Source organism: Artemia sp. Qi Xiang Cuo, chromosome 15 (assembly GCF_049724085.1).
Source record: "Artemia sp. Qi Xiang Cuo chromosome 15, ASM4972408v1, whole genome shotgun sequence".
Classification (NCBI taxonomy): Eukaryota; Metazoa; Arthropoda; class Branchiopoda; order Anostraca; family Artemiidae; genus Artemia; species Artemia sp. Qi Xiang Cuo.
In genome coordinates, this window is record NC_142808.1 from 41,837,089 (window position 1) to 41,859,597 (window position 22,509).

Consider the following 22,509-nt stretch of genomic DNA (forward strand, 5'->3'; position numbering starts at 1 on the left):
ACAAAAACATGGGGTAAGACCATAAAATGGCTGAATTTTTGAAATAGCGTATTCGGAAAAATATCAAACAGTTCGTGGTAACGAACTGTAAGTAAGGAGCGACTCGGCTCAATGGTAACCGAAATCTAAAAAACGGAATTCTGATACCAATAGATACATCAAAAGAATCAGATTTTAATTCTGATTTCAAATATATAAGTTTCATCAAGTTTAATCTTACCCATCAAAAGTTACGTGCCTGAGAAAATTTGGCTGATTTTCGAAAAAAAGGGGAAAGGCCCCCTAAAAGTTATAGAACCTTAATGAAAATCACACCATCATATTCAGCGTATCAGAGAACCCTACTGTAGAGGTTTCAAGCTCCTATATACAATAATGTGGAATTTTCCATTTTTTGCCAGAATAAAGATCACGGATGCGTGTTTATTTGTTTTTTTTTTTGTTTTTTTTTACCCAGGGTTAATCGTATTGACCCAGTGGTCCTAGAATATCGTAGGAGGGCTAATTGGAACGGAAATTAAAAGTTCTAGTGCCCTTTTTAAGTGACCAAAAAAATGGAGGGCAACTAGGCCCCCTCCCACGCTCATTTTTTCATAAAGTCTCCCAATAAAAATTTTGAGACAGCTATTATGTTTAGCATAGTCGAAAATCTATTAAATATGTCTTTTAGGATAACTTAATCCCCCACAGTCCCCGGGGGAAGGGCTGCAAGTTACGAACTTTGCCATATGTTTACATATAGTATTGGTTATTGGAAAGTATACAGACATTTTCAGGAAGGATTTTTTTCTGGTGGGGGGGGGGGCTGGAGGAGGTGGTTACTCGGGAGAATCTTTCCGTGGAGGATGTTTCTTTGGGGTAAGGGACATTTCTATGAAGGGGGCGCCGTATTTGCAATCATTATTTAAAAAACGATCAGAAATTAAATAAAAAAAAACAACAACAAGTTTTTTCAACTGACAGTAAGAAGCAACATTAGAACTTAAAATGAACAGAAATCATTACGTATATGAGGGGGTACTCCCCCAAGTCAATACCTCGCTCTTTACGCTAAAGTTTTTTTTTTAGTGCTTTCAAAAGAGCTATCTATACTAATTAAACGGCCTTTGTAATTCAAGGGTTTGTGAATTAAATTTTTTTTTTAACTTTTAACGTAAAGAGCGTGGTATTGACTAAGGGGAGAACCCCCCCCCCCCATATACGTAATAACATATACGTAATAAAAAAAACAATGAAAAAAAAAACAAGCGATACGGCTCAATAGTAATCGAAAATTTTAAAAACGGAATTTTTATATCAATAAATATATCAAAAGAATGGGCTTATAATGCTGATTCTAAATACGAGTATATCAATTTTATTAAGTTTAGTATTACTGATCTAAGGCTACGAGCCTAAGAAAATTTACATGATTTTTTAAAGAGAGGGGAAAAATCCCCTACTAGTGAAAGAATTTTAATGAAAATCACACCGTCAGATTCAGAGTATTAGAAAACCCGACTACATAGGTTTCAAGCCCATGTCTGCAAAAATCTGCAGCTTTCTATTTTTTGCCAGAAGAAAAATATACGAATATAGAAGTTCGTTACGTAAGTTAATTTGTAAATTATGTCAGAAGCAAATATAGAGACAGCCATTTAGCAAAAGAATAATAAAATTTTTATGGAAATTTTGTTTACTTATTCAATGACGGCGAGCCAAAATAAAAGCTACATTAACTAAAAAACGATCAGAAATTAAATAAAAAAAAATAAGTTTTTTAAACTGAAAGTAAGGAGCGACCGTAAAAAATTAAAAGTAAAGTAACTGTTGTGTTTATGAAAGGGGCTGTCCCCTCCTCAAAGCCTCGCTCTTTACACTAAAGTTTGACTCTTTCTCACAATTCTACTTTATAAAACAATAAAAAAAACTTTAGTGTAAAGAGCGGGGTGTTGAGGAGGGGACAGCTCCTTTCACATGCGGAATAATTTCTGTTCGTTTTAAGTTTTAATGTCGCTCCTTACTTTCAGTTTAAAAAACTTGTTTTTTCTTTAATTCATGTAACAGGACCAGTTTTGTCACTAGATCTGGTCTCTCATGCAAGAAGAAATATTTAGCAAGATATCATAGATATCAAGATATGCTAAGTTGAGATATTGATACTACTATTCAAAGATACTCTAATCATTGGTGGTAATATGGAAATATACTACCACCAAACTGAAACTACAAAACTCAAGAAACCAGAGCAGCCACCAAGAAATAATATTCTCGCAAGATTCACCTTCAAAAAAATTCCAAGATTGAAAAAAACATCTCAAGATATCAAATGCTAAAACTGTATAAACTTGAGATACTTTTTGAAAGTAATATTTAAATTTTTTTCCAATGTCAAACTTCAGGATGGAGATCCCAAAGAATGACAGCCCTGGTCTTTCATCAAATCTAGCATGAAATCTTGAAATTGAAATATTGATACTGCCACCAAAGATGCTACTATCTTTGGTAGTGGTATGGAAATATACTACCACCAAGCTGAGATTACAGATTTGAAGAGACCAGAACTGCCACAGAAAATTAAAAATTTCCCAAGATTTTTCCTCTAAAAAATTCCCAAGATAAAAAAAATATAAGATATTAAATGATAATATTATATTTATATTTTAAACACTTTTTGAAGGTGCTATTGAAATTTCTCAAGATCCAAATCGGGATCAAGATCCTGAGGAATGACAATACTAAGAGAATTAACAAGTCCTAAAAGGAATACAATTCTTGGTATCGATTGCACTGGGAACAGTTCTCTTTCCAAAAATTTCGCTAGCCGTCTTGTGCAATTTTTTACACTGCATTTGAGAAATAGGTAACTTTCAATGGAACTAGAATGGTAAACGGGTTTATTTTAGGTCCCATTTTAACCAAATTTCGATATGTTTTGAAATTATATGAAAAAAAAAATGCTAATCATCATACATAAACTTTAAATCATATTAATATCTTAATTTTATTTTCCCTATTCGGCTTGAAAATTTTTATGAAATAAAAGTTTTTGACAGAGAAAATTTTAGTTTTGATTTCTAAGATTTAATCGTATCTTGAATCCACATAATTGAAATTCAACTAAATATTTAAATAGTTTTTCTAATGCAATTTTGTAAGCTAACCTTAAAATTGTAACAAGAAATTGTCTAACATCAAAGTTTTTCCTAATAGACTTTTTTCATGAATTTTTAATTTTCCAGACAAAAATAGCTTCAAAACAAATTTTACTACAATTATGGGTACTAAAATCAATTAAATTATTTAATTCAGCAAACAGAACAACATTATAAAACTCCCATCAACTACTTAAATCTATTTTTCGAAAAAATAGAACATATCCAAATTTCGCCAAAATTATTTTTAAAAATTGAGAAGATCTTATGAAAAAAGAAAGCTATGGAAAAATTCATATAGAATTTAAAATCCAACTTAAAGCTCTCTTAGAATTTGACCAGAAAAACAAAAATAAAATAATTTTAATCATAAGATTAAGATGTTTAATAGTAAAGAAATAAGATGGCTTTAGGCCTCAAAGGCCTAGAATTTTTTTTTTTTTTTTTGAGGTGTTCATGCTTCTATGGCATTCTTTGACCACTCAATCACTAACAGGAAACTGGCATTAGCGTGTTCACTAAGAAAATTACCTGAATCCATACAAAGAACAAGATATAAAAAATTAGAGTTCGTTAAAAAATCTGTCACAAGAATCAGAAAACTTTGTCAACACAGAGTCAAGAGTCAGCCAAAAAAATACATTTTTTTTAATGTTTTACAAATCTCTCGGAGCAAACACATTTAATATATTAGTTGTTGAGCAACACAAAACAATGCAGCTATATTCCCTAGGGTCATTCAGGTAAATTTATGGCCTTTCATGAGATAAATAAAGGATTGTTATCATCGGTTTGAAACTTTCCCCCTAACTTTTCCAAACACAAGCAATCAGACGGCTGAATGAAAAAGAGGAGAAACAGAGGCGAGCTACTAGCCACGGTCAATAATCAAGGATCACGCAAAAAACAACTTTGACCTATTAGTCTGCGTGTTCACCAAGGTCACGAAACTAAGTCAGGTGAGAAAACCTCCAAACTCTGATGAAGTAGAAAATAACTACCAACCTAATACATGTTCTCGCACAATATATTGCAAGTTTTTCTTCTTTTTAATTATTTTAAAAGGGGCCATTTGTTACTCAAACTCTTCAAGTCGGAAGTTATAGTTAAAACGCAACACAATTAAAAATTCGTCAGAGCGTGAATATGCCTAATAGCTTGAATTAGTTTTTACGGTTTTAAGGGGGCTTACGGTTATACGTCTCTAGGTTTCCGGCTAAAACACTTTCCCTTTAAACGACACAAGCAAAAAATATTTTCTTTCTTTTAAAAGAACCATTTTCATCGCTGATTTAAAGTTTGATTTAAAGTTTTATTACGACAGATAGTGATAATTTTGATGATGACGTCATTGGAACTACTACTCGTATCTAGGCTTTCAGACTAAAATATTTTCCCTTTAGAATAACACCAGCAAAAATTCTTTTCTTCCTTTTCAAAGTACTATTTTCATCACTCGGCAGTTAGTTTTTAAAGTTTATTACGACAGATAGTAACAGTTCTGATGACGACATCATCGGAACTACTGCTTGCATCTAGGCTTTCAGACTAAAATAGGCTAGTTTCCCTTTAAAAAAAAAACACAAGCAAAAATTCTTTCTAATCTTTTAAAAGTACTTTTTTCATCACTTGGCAGTTGGTTTTAAAAGTTTCGTTACGTCAGATAGCAATTGATATGATGCTGACGTCATCAGAGCTTCTGCTATCTTTCATCTACATCATTAAATCAATAGCTTCATATGTATGATTTCGTATGATTTTCATTTATTTCAAAGAGAAAGATTGGCCCCTTACCCTCTCCGAAAAGAAAGTTGTGATAAAAGAGTTAGAGGAAGTAAAGCCCTGAGACACTATTGAACATCTGTTCCCTATCTTCGTTTGAGTCTTCTGCCTTCGCTACCTCCCAACAATTCCCCGAATTTTACGAATCATTATTATATGATCACATCCCCGTCTAACTTAGTCATTTTTTCTTCCCCACGCCAGCCTATATTTTACAACTATTCTGGCGATTCTGTTTTAGTGCAATTTGAAGACATGTACTACCCATCTAAGCCGCTCTTTCGTGACACAAATATTAAACGGGCTTGAATCATGTGATTCATAATGGTGTAATTTATGCCAGGCACGTACGCTAGAGTTTAGGGGCCTTTGGGCCTGGACTCCCCTAAACATCACGATTTAACAATATAATTTATCTTTGTTTGCATTTCTTCGAACTCTTACCTTCACTTCTGAAATTAATTTCTGAAGACTCAACGGGTTTACACTGTCGACAAAATTTGCAGGGGAGAGGGGAAGACTATGGGTGGTGGGCAAAATGTGTTTCTCAAAATCTAGAGAGGGGGGCAAGTCTGTCAGTTTTTCAATCTTGTCAATAAGACTATAAAAAGGCATTTTTCAATGAAAATACCCCATCCTCCCCCCCGAAAAAATGGGTTTCTCACAATCCTTTTTTATTCAAAAACGCACCTATTTTCGAATTCGTATTTTCGTTAGAGAGGAAAAAACTCAAAAGTTTGCAACGAAAGATTTGGTTGAGCAAAATGATGTTAAGCATACTATATAAACAGGTTTTTTAGCTGGGGTATCCTCGTAACCCCTAATATTCTGCGGAAGATATGCCACGAGAAAGAATAAGCTAAGATGAAAATACGTAGGCCAAGAAAGGTCTCACGGTGAAATGTAATTTATTTTATAGCTAAATGAAAATATGAAATTTTCTAGAAGAATTGTGAACGAATTAAATCATCCTCCCTCCTTTCCGTTTTGAATTTTACAGCAGAGGATATACAATTTGGTCGTCAGTTTTTATAGGCTCTTTTCTTCACATTATTCATTTAAATTATGGAAATAAGTTTTAAATCGAAAAAAAAAAAAAAAAAAAAAAAATTAAACTACCTTTACTGAAACAATAACAGTAGAAAAAGTAGGAAGAATAGGCGGTCAAGAACAAACATAAGAGGTATCTCAGCCTTTTCGGTGATATGTTTCTGACATAGAACATATTTATCATGAATATATTTATTATGAACAAACAACATATTTATTATGAACAAACAACATATTCATTATGAACATAGGACACATTTATTATGCATGCACGTATTATATATCGTGACTAAATTTATGATACATGTTTATGATATAAGGGACCTTCCCCCATAACAAAAACCAACAAAGAGAAAAATCTAAAAAAAAAAACATTTTTTAGATTTTTCTCTTTGTTGGTTTTTGTCATGGCTGGCCAGTTCGGCTTAAGATCTTTCATTCCCCCATAACAAACTAGTTTTGAAGCTCATGTTGGCTAAATATTTAATAAGTTGTTTTTCTTTCTTTTTCTATTTTAAGGAGAGAAATTATAAACCATACAATACTATTTTGAGCCAATTTTGTATTTTAAGAGGGGCGACAAGCTGTCATTTACCGTGAAAAGTTTTCTTTTTGGCCCAGCTGTTTGATTACCTTCAAAAACAGCTGTTTCCATAACTATATACTAATAAGAATCCAAACCATACTCTCAAAAGGTTTCCCAACCAACTTTCAATCCAATTACCAACTCGGGAACTGTAACTTTTTGCCCCCCTCACATACCAATAAGTTCCAAATAAACAAAATTGACCTAAAATACACGATAAATGACATACAACTGACCTGTGATTTGAAATTCACAGACCTCTGTTGAAAAAATTATAATAATAGGAAACTTAAAGGAAATAATAAAAATCATATAATTACATTAATAGGAAACACATAATAGGAAATAATAGGAAACTCTTAAAATAACAGGAAAGCACCAAAGACATTGAAAATGAAATTTGATTGCTTGAATTGGTTAAGTGGATACTTGCAAACAAAGTATGTCTTAAAAATAGTGAGAAATTGGGAATTCAATTTTCAATGACATAGACCTCCATTGTAGCCAATCACGGCAGATAAAATAAAAAATATTGGACTAAATCATATTCAGTTTTTATTGATCGCTCGGTTTTGTTTCTTCCAGGAGTTTACCCTATTCTTCACAATAATTATATCTCAATCCGAGTATATTTATTTCCGTTTTTCCCGTTTTTTTTTTATTGTATATACCTCCGTGGTTTGGAATTTGAGACCTCATATTTGTTCACTGACTCCCCAATATCGGTTTAAAACTTACGGAGCTTGCTAACAAACTACCCTATAATACCTAATAAAGTGTTCCCCTACCCCTTGTGCCCATACTCGTTTGGTAAGGGCACATTTTTAGTTCTCCTTGTTTAAAATTTGTGTTTCTTTTCCGTTTGTTACTCCGCTTCATTTATTGTTTTTTTAGCGGACAAAAAGTATTTGTAAACCAGGGGACCGAGCTTCATTCAGTGATTATTGTTCGTTTAATAAGACTGTTCGTAATAAGCTAATTGATTGTCTGCCCATGTGGGGAAACGATCTAGATATCACGACTTAAGAACATAACTAATTTACGTTCACAATTGGCTAGAGGAAAAAATATTATTCTAGTGTGCATACTGCCAAACGCTATGCACATTTTGCAGCCTTTAGACGTAGGTATATTTAAAAACATTTAAAAACAATTGGAAGAAGCACGAAGACCTCTAAAAAAAAGGTCACGTAGATGAAAATGGCAACAGGATTGACATTATCAATAGTGGTCCACTAAAAGTGCTGAAGAAGATATCTTTTTGCCAACATCTTCCATATGTCCTTAGGAAGACCATGACCACGGAAATATCCACAAACTCCTTTAGGAAAAGTGGAATTTCCCCCAGGAATTCCAAAAACATAGATTTTAGTAAAATGAACAGGCTTTAGCCTTAACCAAGATGCAACTAGGCCTAAAGAGAGTGTAATTTTACCGGAATGCACAGAAACAGGCCTACCAAACACAACAAATAGCAACCAGGGTCCAATAAATAATTCAATAAGTCAACCACTTCAACTAAGTTCATAATTATAAAAGAACATTTACCAGCAAGAAGCTACATTGTGAGACTTTGTCTCCAATGACGGACCAAATTGGACCGGTGCTGCAGAAATGACCTGTCTGGATAAATATTGGAGGGCTGATAAAAAGGAATACGAGTCAGAAGTAGGGGCAACCTCAATGCACCTCTGCACTTCTACACCTGTGCCGTCGATGACGCCCACAGATTTTAATCTGCCAAATTTGCTAGAAGGGCTGTCAGCTCCTATAGATGTCAAGAAACCACAGCGTCATCAAACGAGACATTGACGGAGAGATGTCTCCTGCACTGATCAATATGGCACTTCAAGTGAGTCCTCCACTCTCACCCAATAAAAACACATTTGGAAAGCTCTTACAACTGGAAACCCCTTACCTTCGTGTTCCTCTGATGTAGCGTTGGAATTTCATTTCCTGGGGAGGAGGTCCAAATGGGTATGTTGACAAGTGAAAGTGAGAACGTGTCTGTGAGAGAAACAAAGAGAGTAGGTCTTCCTAAGAAGAAAGTGAAAAATGGGACGATACGAACCAATGTGGAGAAAATTAGCAAGATAAATCACGTAGATATATTATTTAAAGAGCGTAATTAATTTTGGGAAAACATTTTCCATATGAATGACGTCACGAATACTCAGATAGCCAATAACCTAATGGTTTTACATTTTACAGCGAACAAAATGAAATCAAATTTGTTTTGCGAAAAAGATTAATACAAACTGTCTTTTTTTTGCTCATCGCACAAAACTTCTATCTTATAAGAATAGACGGTTAACCTACGAGTAACTTAACCGTTTTCTAAGAATTTCCACAAAAAAAAAGAAAAGAAAAAAACATGCCAAGAGGTTTCAAACTTTACCCAGCTAGGTACCTTTGTAAATAATTCTAGATGGAAAGCTCCTTTAAGCCTTGCTGCTATGTATGTTTCACCGCCACCCCAAGAAAAGGGCTAAAATTGAATGCTTAAACTTTTGACATTTAAGGATTAAATACGAATCTTAAGGATCAAACTCAAATAAGGTAGTTTTTGTAACAAGAGAAACAGAGTTTGTAAATCGAAATGCCAACCCTTTTACTATTTAACTGCTACAATTTGAAATCTCTTCTGTGCAACGACTTTCTATCTATGCACTGGCGTTTATTGGTTGTTAGGACAAGAACAAAACCAGCCAATTTTACGTACGACGAATTATGTACGTACGTTTGACGACTATTGGGAACACCGTGTAGGCATAAAAATGGCAAGAGTATACTGGCGATGGTATATCACGCTTTCTGACAGCTCCTCATCAATGTACAACACCACTGTTTCTTCAGATTCCATATGGCCGTTTATTAGCACTAAGATCTTACATCTAAGATCTTGCATCTTTCTGCAAAGAGTATAGTTTTTTAACTCATCTTCGTTCTAAGATCTTATAGCTCACTGATGTTAGCAAAAAGTATAAAAAGCGCCATTTGTCTGCCATATAGAACAATGATGAGAGAACTTTGATGATAAACGTATCATTGTTCTCAGACCACTCATCAGAGAAGAATGATGAAAGACGTTTGCATAAAAACGACAAAAGATGCAAGATCTTAGCACATTGATGAGTAAAAAAACGGCCCTAATGTATCTAGATCTTTTATCTGAGAATTTAGGGGCCCGGATTGTGAAAATCACTCGGTGGTACTTGGCCGGTTGGCGAAAGTTTGAAATCCCTTGATACCTTAATCAGAGCTGTTTACGACTCTGCCTCACACTACTAAAATTTTGGATATGTGTTAAGTAGAGAACAGTGATATTGCATTGGAACGTCCGGATATACAGTTTTGAAACGATGCAAGATCGTTGCATCAGTGTAAGCGTATTTTCACCGGCAAGAGGTCAAAGGCCTAAATTTTTTTGAATCCAGGTTCTTTAACGGTAAATTAGGTGAAAGGAAACCGGTAAATTAGGGAAATTAGGGCCAACCCCGACTCCAAATTTCCTGTCTTATTTGAAGCAAAAAGGAAAAGAAAAAAAAAGTTAGAAATAGGACTCACCACAACGATATCCAAGTTAGGTAATAAATGATCAGGTAAGGTTCTCATTTTCACTTCCTCTTCGGACATGCCATTAAATCTATCATGTCTCCTCCGCTGTTTGTAATTTTCAGACTTTGTGTATTTTCGCTTCACCGGGAGATCTTGAGAAGTAACAACAGTCATTCCTAATTCATCTACTGGACTGAAAAATAAAGGAAAATTATAGTGAGCATGAAAGATGTTAAGTAGAATTTACGGTTATAATTACAGCAAGTAAGGGATTGGGTGAGCATTAATCCCCCCCGCCAAAAAAAGGTCCCCAAAAAGATTAGGAAGCGAAAAAGAGTTTTTACTAAATTTACTATCTTCCAATTTCTTATAGTTGCATAGAGGTCTGATCCTTAGGGAAAAGCATGAAAATAGTGTGTTTTTTCAGGTACTAATTTTTCAAGTTTTTCAGAAAATCTTCTGTGGAATCTCAGGGGGACTCTTCTACTACTCTCCTCTATAAACTATTCCAGCTTGAAAATCACCTAAAAACTTTTTTTTTCATTAGTCATCAGTTCTAAACCAGTTGAACTCTCGTTTCACAGAATAAAGGTGATAAACAAATGGAAAAAAAATTTGGGAAGGGTAATATCTTGCCCTCTGCTGCAAAGTCTGGTAACCCTCAAAAAATTGTTTTCTGTTTCCCAATACTTGTAGAGGAACAACACCCATTCTTTATTAGTCAACAATATTTATGAAAAAAAAAAAAAAAAAAAAAAAAAAAAAAAAACAGAGTTCACAGTCTTTTCACCATAGGAGAAGACATTATGAGGGTCTCAGACCAACGCTGAGAGAGAAAATATTATGTACCATCCCATTAGAACGTATTTCTGCAGAAGCACTGTTCTGACAAAATGGAAAATTCGGGCAAGAAGCATGATTTTACTACCAACACCATTTTTGGTAATAGAGAAGACATCAGTATAGTCCTAGGTACCATTTTGCTTGCCTTATGTTCCTTCCGGTTTTTCTGGTAGTCCTATTCTACAGGGGCATTACACCTTTCAAAGAGATTTACGCAATTAATTAAACCTGTATTATAAAACCAGCGCGTCTTGTTTCGAGTTTTAACGGACAAGTTTTTGAAAAGCAAACAGTTTTTTTTCTTGTTTAGCATTTGCAAAAAAGGGGTAATTAGTGAGTGGAAATTTTTTAATGCATTTACAATCGGAGATGTTTGATTAACCTTTGCAAAAAAAAAGGGGTAAGGGGATTTGTGAATTGGAGGAGATGCCATGATTATGTACTGTATAATACACAAGTGATGTTTTGGAGCGTATTGTCAATTTAACGAGAAAATGACTGAAAAGTGTTTTCAGGGAGATGGGTTGCATGGAGGGTTGAGTTGCAAGCGAGTTCAGTTAAAGGGGGTACAGTTACACGGAGGTGTCGGTAAGAAAGGGGGTCAGTTACAAGAGGGTTCAGGTGCACGGGGGTTGAGTTAAATGGGGAGTGAGTTCAACGAGAGTACGAGAAAATGACAGAAAATGGTTTGGAGGGAGATGTGTTGCATGTAGGGTTGAGTTGCATGAGAGTTCAGTTAAAGGGGGATACAGTTACACGGGGGTTTCGGTTATACAGGGGTTCAGTTACAAGGGGGTTCAGTTGCACGGGGATTGAGTTCCACGAGAGTAGTGCTTTTGTCGTGGTTTAGCTTGTCACAGTTTTAAAAGAGCTTTACGGGGATTGAGAAACTCAGTTGCCTAATTCCGTGTGATTTTTCTTTACTTGATGGTCATTAAAAACGAAATTTTTGTGTTAAATAAGTAGTTTTTGTATCTTTTAAAAGAGCTTTAAGGGGTTTGAGAGACTCAGTTGCCTTAGTCCGTGTGTTTTTTCTTTACTGGCTGGTCATTAAAAACGAAATTTTTGTGTTAAATAAGTAGTTTTTGTATCTTTTAACAGAGCTTTACAGGGTTTGAGAGACTCAGTTGCCTAATTCCGTGTGATTTTTCTTTACTTGGTGGTCATTAAAAACTAAATTTTTGTGTTATATAAGTAGCTTTTGTATCTTTTTATAGAGCTTTATGGGGATTGAGCGACTGAGTTGCATGATTCAATGTGATTTTTCTTGACTTAGTGGTAATAAAAAAAAGACTTTGTGAGTTAAATATGTAGTTATTGTATATATTAAAAGAGCTGTCCTGGTATTGAGAGACTCAGTTGCCTCATTCCGTGTGATTTTTCTTAACTTTGTGGTCATTAAAAACGAAATTTTTGTGTTAAATTAGTAGTTTTTGTATCTATTAAAAGAGATTTACGGGGATTGAGAGACTCAGTTGCCTAATTCCGTGTGGTTTTTCTTTACTTGGTGGTCATTAAAAATGAAATTTTTGCGTTAAATAAGAAGTTTTTGTATCTTTTAAAAGAGCTTTAAGGGGTTTGAGAGACTCAGTTGCCTGATTCCATGTAGTTTTTTCATTACTTGGTGGTCATTTGTTGTATCTTTTAAAAGAGCTTTACAGGGTTTGAGAGACTCAGTTGCCTAATTCCGTGTGGTTTTCCTTTACTTGGTGGTCATTAAAAACGAAATTTTTGTGTTAAATCAGTAGTTTTTGTATCTTTTAAAAGAGCTTTAAGGGGTTTGAGACTCAGTTGCATGATTCCGTGTGATTTTTCTTTACTTAGTGGTCATTAAAAACGAATTTTTTGTGTTAAATCAGTAGTTATTGTATCTTTTAAAAGAGCTTTAAGGGGTTTGAGAGACTCAGTTGCCTTATTCCGTGTGTTTTTTCTTCACTTTGTGGTCATTAAAAACGACATTTTTGTGTTAAATCAGTAGTTTTTGTATCTTTTAAAAGAGCTTTACGGGGATTTAGAGACTCAGTTGCCTAATTACGTGTGATTTGTCTTTTCTTGTTGGTGATTAAAAACGAAATTTTTGTGTTAAATTAGTAGTTTTTGTATCTTTTAAAAGAGCTTTACAGGGTTTGAGAGACTCAGTTGCCTAATTCTGTGTGATTTTTCTTTACTTAGTGGTCATTAAAAACGAAATTTTTGTGTTAAATAAGTGGTTTTTGTATCCTTTAAAAGAGCTTTACGGGGATTGAGAGACTCAGTTGCCTAATTCCGTGTGATTTTTCTTTACTTGTTTGTCATTAAAAACTAAATTTGTTTGTTAAATAAGTAGTTTTTTTATCTTTTAAAAGAGCTTTAAGGTGATTGAGAGACTCAGTTGCCTAATTCCGTGTGATTTTTCTTTACTTGTTGCTCATTAAAAACGAAATGTGTGTGTTTAATAAGTAGTTTTTGTATCTTTTAAAAGATCATTATGGGGATTGAGAGACTCAGTTGCCTAATTCCGTGTGATTGTTCTTTACTTGGTTGTCATTAAATAAGAAATTTTTCTGTTAAATAAGTAGTTTTTGTATCTTTTAAAAGAGCTTTACGGGGATTGAGAGACTCAGTTTCTTAATTACGTGTGATTTTTCTTCACTTGATTGTCATTAAAAAAGAAATTTTGATGTTAAATTATTAGTTTTTGTATATTTTAAAATAGCTTTACGGGGATTGAGAGACTCAGTTGCCTAATTCCGTGTGATTTTTCTTTCATTGATGGTCATTAAAAGACGAAATTTTTGTGTTCAATAAGTAATTTTTGTATATTTTAAAAGAGCTTTATGAGGATTGAGAGACTCAGTTGCCGTACTCCGTGTGATTTTTCTTCTTTTCAGTAAAGACATTCGATATCCTAAAAGTGTTTAATTCAAACTTTTTTAAAACTTCGAAATTTTTCAACTTTATTTATTTTTTTTCTTTTTGTACATAACTTAAAATGTCAAAATATGCTTACAGTTCTAACAATTGCGCTCTGTGATTGGTCAGAGACCCGATGTGACTTTCCCACTGGTAGTCTATGACCAGTTATTGATACTACCTAATCGATTGCATGTATTAAATCAGTATTTTTTACTCAGTGGAACGATAAACACATAAGTCATATCTTAAAAAAAAAAGTAAACATGGAGCATTTTAATAAAGTTTGTTTACATCACAAGGTTATTGTAGCATTGAATGCTGACAAAGAGACGTATTTAAACTTTGAAACAAGCACAGGTGGTAGCACTATTGGAAATGTATGCATGCATTGTCATGACATTAAGGAATTAAATTTCTTTGGAATACCGAAAAAATTCAACTCTTATGTTGGTGGTTATGCAAGATTGAGATCTCCAGAGATGATTGCACTCAAAGAGAATGCCAACATAAAAATAATCATTGATGATAAAGGACAACTCCTTGCTACTGCTGCAGGTAACACATTACCTACTGATACATCCAATCGTCACCTTTCGGGTATTAGCATTCAACGGAACATCAATAAAAGAAAGGCCTACTCTTCTACTAATATCGTAAACCATATCTTGTCTACGTGCCGAAACTGTTACCTGTGTAAAAATAATGTGATAATAGACAGTGAAATTGCCAGAAAAATAAAAAGGGCATTGTCAGAAAATATCACGATGGAATATAAAGATGAATCGATGAAAAACAAAGCACCAGCAAACGTTACTGCCATTGATCAAACAGTCAATGAGCCAAATAATACCAAAGACGAAAAGCATATTGAGCCTGTTGATGAGACACCAGTAAAAATTGTGTATGACTCTAAATGGAATAATGATTATTCTACTGATTACGAACTAAGAGAAGACAATAGCTGTAATATCAAGAGAGAACATGGTGAACTATTTTATGGAACAGATTCAAAATGTCCAAAGTTAATCATTGATATTAATAATGTATCATAATATATTTTTGTATTAATATTCTACATAGCATTATTTCATTAAAAATATATTATCCATTACATTGTTATGTGTTCATTATTTTTAGAGTAAGCTAGCATATCAAATGTTTAGAATGTCTAATAAAACGTCGGAGATGTAAGAAAAGCAATTTGCATACATCTATTGTCAGACACATGGGAACAAATTCTTTCTTGAATTCGCCTCCTGGATAAATAAAAAAGACATTTCATTCAAGAAATTATGACGAAACTCTAAGTAAGCAACAAACTCTTTATTGAAGTTACCTCATGGATACACAATGCAGAAATTTCATTTAAGGAATTATCAAAAATTGTAAGTAAGTAACAAATTCTTTCAAAAATATGTAAATACGTTTAAGCGATAAATATCTTTTATCTTAATCCGTCTTTATTCTTTAGAATAGTTTTAATCATTTCATTAAATTATGAAGAAATTGTAAGTAAGTAACAATAGCTTTCTTGAATTCGCTTCCTGGACACAATACAGATATTTAATTCAAGAAATCATAATAAAATCGGAAGTAAGTAATAAAGTCTTTATTGTTTTTACCTATTGGATACACAATACTGAAATTCGATTCAAGAAATTATGAAGGAATTGTAAATATGTAACACACACTCATGTTACCTCATGGATACACAATGCAGAAATTTCATTTAAGAAATTATCAAAAATTTTAAGTAAGTAGCAAATTCTTTCTTGAATTCACCTCCGGGGTAAATAAAAAAGACAATTCATTAAAGAAATTATGAAAAAATTGTAAGTAAGTAGCAAATTCTTTCTTGAATTCACCTGCTGGATAAACAAAAAAGACATTTCGTTCGAGAAATTATGACAAAATTCCAAGTAAGTAACAAACTCTTTATTATTTTCATGACTTAGATACACGATGTAGAAATTTAATTCAATAAATTATGAAAACATTCTCATTAATTGGCATGTTCTTCCATGAGTTAAGATCTTTTATACACAATCAGTATATTTCTTTTAGGAAATTATGAAAAAAAAACAATTTATATACTTAAGTCAAATCGTGGATACACGATACAGAAATCTAATCAGATAAATTAGGAAAAAATTGTAAGTAAGTAGCAAAATCTTTTTGTTTTCACCTCTTGGATATACAGTACAGATACTTCATTCAAGAAATTATGAAAAAATTACAACTAATTAACTTTTTTTTTTCTCTTTATCTAAAACAATTTTTACTTAGCTACACGATGAATTAATTCAAGAAATTAGGAAAAAATTCTCAGTAAGTAACAATTTCTTTTTTAAAGTCAACTCATGGATACACAATACGGAAATTTCATTCAAGAATTTCATGACTTAGATACACGATGTAGAAATTTGATTCAAGAAACTATGAAAAAATTCTCAGTAAGTAACAATTTCTTTCATGAAGTCGTCTCTTGGATACACAATACGGAAATTTCATTCAAGAAATTATGAAAATATTTGTAAGTAAGTAACAAACTCTTTATTGATTTCACCTCTTGGATATACAGACAGATACTTCATTCAAGAAATTGTTAAAAAATCGCAATTAAGTAAAATTTTTTTCTCTTTATAAAAAAAAATTTTCACTTAGATACATGATGTAGAAATTTTATTCAAGAAATTATTTAAAAATTCTCAGTAAGTAACAATTTCTTTCTTGAAGTCAACTCTTGGATACGCAATACGGAAATTTGATTCAAGAAATTATGAAAAAATTGTAACTAAGTAGCAAATTCCTTCTTGAATTTACCTGTTGGACAAACAAAAAGACATTTCGTTCAAGAAATTATGACAAAATTCTAAGTAAGTAACAAACTCTTTATTGTTTTCACGAGTTAGATATACGACGTAGAAATTAAATTCAAGAAATTATGAAAAAATTCTCAGTCTAAGTAGCAAATTCTTTCTTGAATTCACCTGTTGGATAAACAAAAAAACATTTCGTTCAAGAAATTATGACAAAATTATAATTAATTTACAAACTTTATTGTTTTCACGAGTTAGATATACGACGTAGAAATTTAATTCAATAAAATTAAAAAATTCTAATCATAATTATAAAATTCTTTATTGAATTAACCTTTTGGATAAACAAAAAAAAACAAAAAAGACATTTCGTTCAAGAAATTATGACAAAATTCTAAGTAAGTAACAAACTTTATTGTTTTCACGAGTTAGATATACGATGTAGAAATTAAATTAATGAAATTATGAAAAAATTCTCAGTAAGTAACCATTTCTTTCTTGAAGTTAACTCTTGGATACACAATACGGAAATTTCATTCAAAAAATTATGAAAATATTTGTAAGTAAGTAACAAACTCTTTATTAATTTCACCTATTGGATATACAGTACAGATACTTCATTCAAGAAATTATGAAAAAATCGCAAGTAAGTAGCTTTTTTTCTCTTTATCACAAACAATTTTCACTTAGCTACGCGATGTAGAAATTTAATTCAAGAAATTATGAAAAAATTCTCAGTAAGTAACAATTTCTTTCTTGAAGTCAACTCTTGGATACACACAATAAGGAAATTTCATTCAAGAAATTATAAAAAATATTTGTAAGTAAGTAACAAGCTCTTTATTGATTTCACCTCTTGAATATACAGTACAGTACAGATACTTCATTCAAGAAACGTGATTAAACACGTTTTGAAACTACATACTATTTGTATGCCTTTCCTTGGCACCTTTCCAAACGAGCGGGGATTCCCCACTGGTTCCTACACAGTGCAAAAAAAGTGAGCAGTACGAAAACTCCACGTTTTCAACCAGACTGGTTTTTTAGGGACCAATCAGGAGAGATATGCAAAGTCGACATAGCTTTATTTCATTTTTTTTTAAGGTTCATTTAGACGAGGTTACGTGCGCGCACGTAAACCAAAACGCAAAAATTTCATTTTTAATGACCACCAAGTAAAGAAAAACCACACGGAATTAGGCAACTGAGTCTCTCAATCCCCGTAAAGCTCTTTTAAAAGATACAAAACTACTGATTTAACACAAAAATTTCGTTTTTAATGACCACCAAGTGAAGAAAAAACCACACGGAATCAGGCAACTGAGTCTCTCAAACCCCTTAAAGCTCTTTTAAAAGATACAAAAACTACTGATTTAACACAAAAATTTCGTTTTTAATGACCACTAAGTAAAGAAAAATCACCAGGAATCAGGCAACTCAGTCTCTCAAACCCCATAAAGCTCTTTTAAAAGATACAAAAACTACTGATTTAACACAAAAATTTAGTTTTTAATGACCACCAAGTAAAGGAAAACCAGAAGGAATTAGGCAACTGAGTCTCTCAAACCCTGTAAAGCTCTTTTAAAAGATACAAAAACTACTTATTTAACACAAAAATTTAGTTTTTAATTACCACCAAGTAAAGAAATACCACAGGGATTCAGGCAACTGAGTCTCTCAAACCCCTTAAAGCTCTTTTAAAAGATACAAAAACTACTTATTTAACACAAAAATTTCGTTTTTAATGACCATCAAGTAAAGAAAAATCACACGGAATTATGCAACTGACTCTCTCAATCCCCGTAAAGCTCTTTTAAAACTGTGACAAGCTAAACCACGACAAAAGCACTACTCTCGTGGAACTCAATCCCCATTTAACTCAATCCCCGTGCAACTGAAACCCCTTGTAACTGAACCCCTGTATAACGGAAACCCCCGTGTAACTGTATCCCCCTTTAACTGAACTCTCATGCAACTCAACCCTCCATGCAACCCATCTCCCTCAAAACACTTTTCAGTCATTTTCTCGTACTCTCGTGGAACTCAATCCCCATTTAACTCCACCCCCGTGTAACTGAACCCCTGTATAACCGAAACCCCCATGTAACTGTACCCCCTTTAACTGAACTCTCATGCAACTCAACCCTCCATGCAACCCATCTCCCTCAAAACACTTTTCAGTCATTTTCTCGTTAAATTGACAATACGCTCCAAAACATCACTTGTGTATTATACAGTACATAATCATGGCATCTCCTCCAATTCACAAATCCCCTTACCCCCCTTTTTTTTGCAAAGGTTAATCAAACATCTCCGATTGTAAATCCAATAAAAAATTTTCCACTCCCTAATTACCCCTTTTTTGCAAATGTTAAACAAGAAAAAAAAATGTCTTCTTTTCAAAAAATTGTCCGTTAAAACTCGAAACAAGACGCGCTGGTTTTATAATACAGGTTTAATTAATTGCGTAAATCTCTATGAAAGGGTGTAATGCCCCTGTAGAATAGGACTACGAGAAAAACCGGAAGGAACATAAGGCAAGCAAAATGGTACCTAGGACTATACTGACATCCAACATGTGAGTGCTTTATTGAACTTCAAATAGGGTAGATAGCCCCGGCCCCTCTGACGGTTGGCATGGTTAGCGACTACTGCCCTACTATTTTTAATGATTTACATGGCGGTGAAAAAAAAAATGAGGCTAGATAATTGCTAAACTCAAAAAAATACTGCGTTATAATCATTGCATTTTCCCGTAAGAAATAGAACACTAAGCTTACAGACCATACCAGTATGATTATTCTGTTTGTTCCGAGAAAGACTGTGCTGTCAGAAATAGTAAGTTCAATTTTAGTGGACTGTTAACGCTTTCTCCCTGCTCCCCCCGCAGAGGAGGAGCTTGTGTACGAATCTACCCAGGAGATTAAGCATACGATTATTGTCTTCTTTTTTTCCAGGAGTATAATTTTATTTAAACATAATTTACAAGAAACAAACGCCAAGGAACCTTTCTGTTCGTTAGGCCAACTCCAACAGATAATTCAATATAAATAGACAAAAACAAAACAATATCCCCCGTCGACGGGCTAACAACACAACCAAAAAATTCCATTATGGCACTAAAAAAAAAAAAAAAAAAAAAAAAAAAAAAAAAAAAAAAAAAAACTCAATTTTCCCCGAAAACTACTTCGGTCATGCTCACGTACAACCCCTTTTGTAAATGATTCCAGGAGCTCGGCAACACATGCCGAACAGAGAACTGTGACCAGGTTGTTTCACACTACGGCCGCCGAAATGCATCTGCATTTCTCGTATTATAATTGTGAAGACCCACACCAGTTATAAACATGCCATTAAAACATTCTGAGGTAAGGTTATTAATAATATAAACATTAACATGGATCGATAAAATGGGAATATACCTGCTAGAGGAAGAATATTCAGTTTAAATACACATTTCTCACTGAATCTCTCGGTCCATAATTTGCTAAAATCCTAATGGCAGAATTCTGCAAAGCCCTAAGGCATTTCAGATGGGATTAAAAAGTTGAAGACCATACCGAACAACAATATAAAAGGTAACAATGGACAATTAAAAAATACAAAAGTCCAAGGACAATTTTCGGACAAATTCCTAATAATTCCAACATTACGGGCAATTTGAGATGTTATACAATTTATATGGTCTGAAAAACCAAGCGTCTCATCTACAATAATGCCTAAATACATAGTCGAGTGCACTCTATTAATAAATGAATTTTCACATCTCAACTTATCTACCCAAGGGTAATAGATTTTAAAACGAGCAAACAATATAAAATTAGACTTCTTAAAGTTAATTTTCAGTTTATTCAACCTAGTCGACTTCTCAATCAAACTTATATCATATTCGAATGCTGGATATTTGAATACAAATATCCATAATTTTCTCAGTTGCAGCTATTGTGTGTATGCAGCTCTCAGTGCCTGTGAGTCCAAGCAAATTCAGTCCCAGATTTTATATACAAGTCCAGTGGACATTGTCAGTCACGCGTTAACCCAAATCAACTTAATCTTTTATCCCTTAATTTTATGACTATCTACCTTAGTTCTGCCCTAGGAATGAAAACTGGATGGATGATAGACTTATCTATCAACAAATGAAATGACATCATTCTTATACAATCCTAAAAAGGGCTTATCCCAGATTTGCCACTCAATTACTCTTACTATCTGTCTTGGCTTTTTCTACAATTAGCATGACTTGATGCCTAATGCAGAATAGTTGATTTTCATTGTTTTTTTCTACAATTAGCCATGACTTGATTCCTACAGCGAAATACTTGATTTCAATTAAAAATCAACGGTTTCTGTGTGACGTTGGTCATATCATTAGGAGATAAATAGAACATTTACCCCGGTCCCTGGCAAAGTCTGATAAGAGCCAATGCTACTAATCTAAAGCGGAGAAAACTTCGTTGAAATTTGACATTTTTATGCTCCTTCTTTTTCTTTTTTTTCTGCAGAGTTATGATGCAGATTGCATATCAAGAAAAGCGGGATTGTTTTGTATTTTTTTTGTTTTTGTAATTTAAATGTTTTTCTTGGCTATCCATGGTTTCACCATCATGTTCAACTGCACATTACTCCTATATTACTTCCATCCCATACCTCTAAGATTATTAACATAGTTAAAATCGCAAAAGTAGGCACATATATTTCCATATGATTCACCCAATTTACGCGTATATTCGAACTTGTGACCACACCCTCTTAAAAGAAAATTTATGCGTATATAACAACACAAGTAATTTTGTAATTAAATTGATTTTATGAAATTCATTCTTTCATCTTTTTTAACCTCCCGCGCGCTTTAAGAGACTTTTAAACACGGATAATAAATCAAAGGTGCTTGGCCTATTCCCCCCCTAGAATCCCTTCAGGAAAATTCCCCCATCATTTAAAATTAAGCAGCAACAAAGAAAGTTTTACAAATAAAGATAATAAAAAAAAGAACTTTGGTATATTCTACGTATATTCGAAAATGTAGGCAGAATATGTGGTGTAGAACAGGGATCGACAATTTATAATCCACAATTTTTCGGGTCGCCGTGGGGCGACCCGAAGAAATTTATTTAATTTTTATAATAAATATTAAAGTTTAAAAGCATCTTGTATTTATTCCTTTAATGAAATTTTCTCACTATTCGGTTGAAGACATTTAAAACAAAAATATTACTGACCCAAACGTCTTTTTAATATTCATATTAAATTAAAAAAGAACAAGTTTTTTCAACTGAAAGTAAGGAGCAAGATTAAAACTTAAAACGAACAGAAATTAGTACGCATATAAGGAGGTTCGTCCAATCACCAATACCTCGCTCTTTACGCTAAAGTTCGAAATTTGTTCCAATTTTTAAAGAATGAACCATTAACTACAAAGGTCGTTTAATTAGAATAAATAGCTCTTTTGAAAGTACAAAAAAAAAACTTTAGCGTAAAGAGCTTGGTATTGATGATGGGACGAACCCCTCATATACGTAATAATTTCTGTTCATTTTAAATTTTAAAGTTGCTCCTTACTTTCAACTGAAAAACTTCTTTTTTCAATTTCTGATGGTTTTTTAAATGGTGGTAAATCCGGTGCCCCCTTAATGGAAAAAACTCTTGCACCGTAAAGAATTCCTCCATGGAAATATTCCCCCACGGAACATATTTTGCTTATTCTTCGAATATATTTGAAAGTCCCTTTTTCTTGATTATTTTTATTTGTCATATTTTCGTTGTGGTTACTCAATTATATGTGGGAAACATTTTCCATGGAGTGGGATTTTCCATAGGAGGATTCGTGGAGACAATTTTC

At 33.1% G+C, this 22,509-nt stretch overlaps 1 protein-coding gene across 1 annotated transcript in view; it reads right to left on the reverse strand.

Moving 5' to 3' along the window:
- Tdg (Thymine DNA glycosylase) overlaps positions 1 to 22,509 on the reverse strand; it is a 286,925-nt gene that overhangs the window by 115,799 nt on the left and 148,617 nt on the right. The window contains exon 5 of the mRNA XM_089101197.1: positions 10,120 to 10,303. Within this exon, the coding sequence (XP_088957323.1) occupies positions 10,120 to 10,303 (184 nt within the window). The remainder of the gene's footprint in view (positions 1 to 10,119; positions 10,304 to 22,509) is intronic.